This window comes from Tribolium madens, unplaced genomic scaffold (assembly GCF_015345945.1).
Source record: "Tribolium madens isolate multiple individuals breed KSU strain unplaced genomic scaffold, Tmad_KSU_1.1 Scaffold_91;HRSCAF=231;Tcas5.2_LG7, whole genome shotgun sequence".
Lineage (NCBI taxonomy): Eukaryota > Metazoa > Arthropoda > Insecta > Coleoptera > Tenebrionidae > Tribolium > Tribolium madens.
In genome coordinates, this window is record NW_025401063.1 from 827,104 (window position 1) to 833,921 (window position 6,818).

The 6,818-nt window shown below is 27.0% G+C and overlaps 1 protein-coding gene across 2 annotated transcripts in view; it reads left to right on the forward strand.

The window, feature by feature from the left end:
* Positions 1-6,818, forward strand: part of LOC123011173 (follistatin) — an 83,403-nt gene that overhangs the window by 29,806 nt on the left and 46,779 nt on the right. The window contains exon 2 of one of the 2 annotated variants that reach the window (XM_044408493.1): positions 6,571-6,732. In XM_044408493.1, the coding sequence (XP_044264428.1) occupies positions 6,657-6,732 (76 nt within the window). In that variant the 5' untranslated portion in view covers positions 6,571-6,656. The remainder of the gene's footprint in view (positions 1-6,570; positions 6,733-6,818) is intronic. The other variant, XM_044408495.1, reaches the window with a different exon arrangement.

Below are 6,818 nucleotides of genomic sequence, written 5' to 3' on the forward strand. Positions count from 1 at the left end.
TTTAATGAAAAAAATTCTATCTGTCAAAAATTTTTGACATTTATTTTTTCACATTTGACATTTATTTATTAATTGATTATTATTTTTTCTTTTTAGCCCAGAAATTTTGCTTAAATTCTCAAAGAGGCAAAAACGTCATTATTTTCAGTCTAATTCTATGATTTTTCAGTCTGTTTTTGACAAAATTTTGCAAAATTATTGCGTTTTGAAACGCTTAAGAAATGCAAAAATTATTTAATTTTTGTCTTAATTTGTTAATTTTTTGGTTTGTTTTTGCGAATCTCACGAAAAAGCAAATTTTAGTAAAAAGCATGCTTTAAACATTTTTAACCAAATTTTATATTTTATCGATTTAATTTTGTCTTAATTTTAGAAATGACAGTACATTTTTATCGCTCTTAGATTTTTTAGCCTTTTTTCTAGAATTTGTCTGCTATTTCTACACTTTGGGTTTTATTTTCTCTTTAACTATTCTTAAACTTCTGCTAAAATTTTCATGCATGAACACACGATATAAATAAAGAGCAACACGTGGCGGGTTTCAGTTTTTTCAGAAATTGGCGACATTGCTCCTGAAAAAAAATTTTTCAGGTCGTATCTCCAGGCGATGGATTGCGACCCGACTCCGCTTATTAATCATTCTCAAATAGTAAAATTTTTATGGCCGAATTTTAATTGATTATTATTTTGTGGGATGTCCAATTAAACTCAGGATTTAAGTCCTTGTCTTGGGTTTTTACGACTGGGGCCCCTTGATGGCAGCTCCGATAGCATCCTTCAATTTCAGTTATTTCACGTTGCAAAGTCTTACTTAATACACTGACTTTGCAAACATAAACACGACTTTTATTTGCAAAACATGTTGCAATAAAAAAATGCGACTTGTTTACATTTTATCATCGCGGAACGAGCCTCAGTTTCTTACCAGTGTTGCCGCCTCAAAAAAAGAAATTCACCAAAAATTTTTTAAGGAAAAATCTCTCAAAAAAACGGGGTTTTTAGCCTGAAATCTGGTTAAATCCTCAAAAAGGACAAAAATGTCGTTGTTTTTAACCTAATTTTGTTTCTTCGACTTGTTTTAGTCCAAATTTTGCGTTTTTGACTGATTTTTTGCAATATTTCTGATCTTTTATTTCAATTTTCTACTTTTTTTTCTGTCTCAGAAAATATTTTGCAACTTTGAAGTCTTAGCAGATTTTATTATTATCATTTCTTAAATTTTTCAGTTATTTTTAGAATAGCATCACATTTCTACCACTCTTAGATTTCTTGTATATTGTTTCTTTTTTTCTTCTTCTTTCTTCTCTTCTTCTCAAACTTTCGGCAACTGATACTATTTCAAGTATTGAAAAAAATTGCCAACTTTTTAGATTTCTTCAGTCTGATACATTTCTTCAATTTTTTAGTGTTTCAAGAGATATCGCAATTTTCTGTTTCAACAGATTGTGCTTCATTTTCAAAATTTATTGTACAATTTTTCTAGCATAGCAAAATTATTTCAGCAATTTTCAGATTTTTGGTGCGTTTTTGTATTACTACTTTCAGTATCGCAAGTTCTGCTGACTTTTTAGATTTCGAACATCTATTCTAACTTTTTCATTCATTTCTCTATTTCTGATTTTGTTTCAGGAGATATCTTAAATTTCAGTTTTAGCAAAATCTCCTGTTTTTCTCAATTTTGTTGTACTATTTCAGAATTTTAATTCTCACTTCTACTATTTTTAGATTTTAGTTTTTCTATAGTTGTTGCATTATATAGGTATTTCTGTTACTTCTAGTCAATTTTTTGTCTCAGAAGATATTTCCCAATTTCTTCAATCTGCTACATTTACTCAGTTTTTAGTAGATTTTAGTGTAAATTTTCTGTTTTAGCAGTTTCTGCTACACTTTCCAAACTTTTTGTATAATTTTAAATATTCTTTACAGAATCTCTAATTTAAATACTCACTTTAAAAAATCGAATTTTCATCCCAAAAATCTGCTTAAACTCTCAAAAAAGGCAAATACGTCATTATTTTCAGCCTAATTCTGTGATTTTTCGGTTTGTTTTTGATAAAATTTTGCAAAATAATTGCGTTTTGAAACGCTTGAGAAATGCAAAAATTATATAATTTTTATCTTAATTTCTTAATTTTTTAGTTTGTTTTTGCGAAATCTCATGAAAAAGCTACTATTTTAGTTAAAAGCGTGATTAAAACATTTTTGACCAAATTTTGTCTTAATTTTAAAATGAAAGTACATTTTTATCACTCTTTGTTCATAGAATTTTTTTGCTATTTATACATTTCGGGTTTTGTTTTCCCTTTTACTATTCTTAGATTTTTAGCACAAAAATCTACATAAACTTTTAAAAAAGCCAAATACGTCATTATTTTTAGTCTAATTCTATGATTTTTATGTTTATTTTTGACAAAATTTTGCAATATAATTGCATTTCTATCTGAAAAACGTGCTAAACGCTTGAGAAATGCAAAAATTTTATAATTTTTCACTTAATTTGTTGTTGTTTTGTTTTGCTTTAGCAAAATCTCTCAAAAAACGTAACATTTTAGCTCGGGTATATAAAACTAATCTAATTTTCGTTTTAATTTGTTGATTTTTTGGTCAATTTTTTTTAAATCTCACAAAAATGTGCTTGAAAGCATTTTCTATCAAATTTTGTGGTTTCTTGACTTATTTTTGTTTTAATTTGTCTCAAAAACCAGTTAAATCAAGAGAATATCAATTTATTTATTGTGATTTTTAGACGTGTTTGGACACGAGCAAATCAAGAAAAAAAGACACTAATTGCAATAATTTTTTTAAACAAAATTCTTGGATATATTAAAAAACGTGCTTAAATAATTGAAAAAAGTAAAAGTAACACCATTTTTGCTCAATTTTGTTGAATTTTTGGCTTGTTTTTAACGAAATTTTCTGAAATAATTGTGTTTCTATCTGAAAGAAGTAATAATTAAAACATTAAAAAAATGGATTTGTCATTTTGACCTTGTTTAGTAAATAAACCAAGTTGGTGGTTTTTCGATTTATTTTTTTTTGAAAAAATATATAATGTTGAAAATACTCGAAAAAGACGCATAAATTGAGAGTTTCATTTCCAGGAAGCTGGTCAAAAAAGCAAAAAAAGTGTTTTTGTTCTTAAATTTCTTCAAACTTTCTCCAACTAATTGAATTAGTGACATTTTATTAGTGTTTCGTTCCACGTGATCGCGGCGCAAGAATTCCTAATTGCAGCGAATTTTCGACTAATTAGAAATTGGCCGCGATCGCGTTTTTCCTCTCCTTGTCTATTAATAGCGAAATTTTTGCGATTCTGACACAAAAATAGGCGCCAAGAAGGGGCGTTCCGCCATGCAAGTGCCAATAAAATTACAAAATTATCTTCGAATACGTCAAGGGGTGGCGGCGATTTGCGAATTTTAAACGATCTCGGATCAAATTCACAACATACCAAAATATTTTTTTAACGAATTATCACTCTCTAAAATTAAATTACGCAGCCGCCGGCCAATAACAAAATAAATACGGTAAAACGATGACAAACTTTGATGGAATTTCAATCTGACCCGAGATGACTGAATTTCCCAATTATTCGGACAAGAATTTTTTATTTCACTTTTAAACAAATAATCAAAAATCAGCTCACTTTTAAAAATTTAAATAAGAAAAACTCAGCAATAATAGCACTAATAGCATTAGGGACACTAGTGTACGAGGAGTACACTTTATTAGAATTAAATAAGTTTATAACAAAATTTTCCAAAATTTGTAAAAGTAAAAAATGGAAATAAAATTGAAGAAAAAAATATTTATTTTGCAAAAATCCTTTAGTAGCAAAAACATTACGAAAAATTTTAGCAGAAAACTAATAGTAAAAGAGAAAATAACACCCGAAGAAGGTTAGAAAATCTAAGAATGATAAAAATGTAGTCAAAATTAAACCGATAAATTACAAAATTTGGTCAAAAATGTTTTAAACACATTTTTTATTAAAATCTTTGCTTTTTCGTGAGATTTCGCGAAAACAAACAAAAAATTAGGACGAAAATTAGATTCGTTTTTTATTTCCGAGTTGAAATGTCAAGTTTTTTGCAAAATTTCGCTAGAGCGAAACAAAACAACAACAAATTAAGTAGAAAATTATACAATTTTTGCATTTCTCAAGCATTTTAGCACGTTTTTCAGGTAGAAACGCAATTATTTTGCAAAATTTTGTCAAAAACAAACCGAAAAATCACAGAATTATTCTGAATATAATGACGTTTTTGCCTTTTTTGAGAGTTCAACCCGATTTTTGAGCTAAAAACTCGTTTTTTTTTAGAGATTTTATTTAAAGTAAGTACAACTGAAAGTGGTGATACTTTGAAGAATATTAAAAATTGTACACAAAGTGTGAAATGTGTAGCAGAATCTGCTAAAACAGAAAATTTGCACCAAAATCTACTAAAAACTAAAGAAATGTAGCAGTTGAGGAAATTTGGAAATATCTTCTGAGACAAAAAATTATATAGAAGTAACAGAAACACATAATACAAAAACTATAGAAAAATTTGTGAAATATTTCAATTGAAATGTCGAGAAAAATGTTATTTTTACAATTGCAAAATTAATACAAAAAATCTGAGATAGCAGAATATCTAGTAAAGTTTTAGCAAAAATCTAAGAATAGTAGAAGTGAGAAATAAAATTCAGAAACAGTAGAATAAAACTGAAAAGAACAGCAGATTTTGCTAAAACTGAAAATTGAGACATCTTCTGAAACAGAAACAGAAATAGAGAAATGAGTTAAAAGGTTAGAATTGATGTTAGAAATCTAAAAAGTTATTAGAACTTGCGATACTTAAAGTGGTAATACAAAAACGACCAAATTGCTGAAATAATTTTGCTATGCTAGAAAAATTGTACAATAAATTTTGAAAGTGAAGCACAATCTACTGAAACAGAAAATTGCGATATATTTTGAAAAACAAAAATTTTGAGGAAATGTATCAGACTGAAGAAATCTAAAAAGTTGTCAATTTTTTTCAATACTTGAAATAGTATCAGTTGCTGAAAGTTTGAGAAGGCGAGAAGAAAAAAGAAACAATATACTAGAAATCTAAGAGTGGTAAAAATGTAATGCTATTCTAAAAATATGTAATGATAATAAAAAATCTGCTAAAACTGAAAAGTTGTAAAATATCTTCTGAGGCAGAAACAAAGTAGAAAATTGAAATTAAAGATAAAATTTTGCAAAAAATATAAAAATTCGTAAAATATTACTATTAGTAGCAAAAATAATGCAAAACTTCTGAGGTACATATCAGAAAAGAAAAACAAAAATCTAAGAATATCATAAATTCTTAAAACAGTTATTCTCGAAAAGAATATCTTAAAACAGAATTTAGAAACAGTACAAGAAATCTGACAAAAATAGCAGATTGTGCTGCGATATCTTCGGAAACTGAAACAAAAAAAATAATGAAAGAAAATTGTCATAAAGTAATGAAAGCAATATAAAAAAATTATCAGAAATAGTGGCACAAAAAAGGAAGTAAAAACAGAACCAGAAATCTAAAAATAGAAAAATTCTATGAAGAAAACTAAAAAGACTATACAATCTAACAATATCTGCTAAAACTGCGATATCTTCTAAAATATTGATAAAAAGAAAACTGAAAAGTCCTTTAGATTTTTAAGAGATTTTAAAATTGCTAATATAAGTTAACATGAAAAAATATAAATGAATAAAAAACAAGTTAACACAACAAAAAAATTGCTAGAAATAGTGAAATAATGACAAAAAGAAAATTGGAAAGTTGTTGAAGTTTCTCTCGATTCTTAAGAAATTTTCGAGTTGCTAAAGTTTATGAAAAAAAATAAATAAAAAAAAGAAAAAGAAAAAAAGAAACAATATACTAGAAATCTAAGAGTGGTAAAAATGTGATGTTATTCTAAAAATAACTGAAAAACTTATGTTAGAATAATAACAAAATCTGCTAAGACTGAAAAATTGTAAAATATCTTTTAAAACAGCAAAAAAGAGTAGAAAATTCAAATAAAAGATCAAAAACATTGCAAACAATCTAAAAATATATAAAAAATTTCAATAAAAATATAAATAAGAAATATTACCATTAGTAGCAAAAATAATACTAAAAAGGAAAAGTCGAAACCTAAAAATATTCTAAATTCTTAAAACAGTTATTCTCAAAAAGCATATCTGTAAAACGGAATTTAAAAACAATAAAAAATTCTGCTGCGATATCTTCTGAAACAGAAACAAAAAACGATAATCGAAAAAAAAGTGATGAAAGTAATCAAAACACTAAGAGAAAACTGAACCAGAAGTCCAACAATAGCAAAAATATTCTATGAATAAAGCTACAAAAACCGTACATAAAATCTAGAAAGTATAAGAGAATCGGCTAAAACGTCTTCTCAAATATTGACAGAAAGATAATTGAAAAATTGAAAAAATTCCTTTCTGAAACAGTAGCAACATATTCAACCTTGTAATTTAAAATAGTGACACGAAAAATAAAAAAAATAATAAAAAACATATTTTTTTAAAAAGATATTCTTTTCCAGATAGCCCCCTTGTATGGTGTCTAGCATGTAAGTGTTGGCCGACGAGGGCCTGGGCCCAGCCCGTGTCCAGAGAAGCGTCCATCGCAATGAATGCTGCACTCATCGGAAAATTTCAGTTGCTACTCATATTCCATCTTTTCTTAAAATTCCACTTCACTATCGGTAAGTATTAAAAAATCACACGACTTTCCTTATCCAACTTATTTGGGAAACATTTTTTTAGTTCGGTACCCATTATTATTTTCATT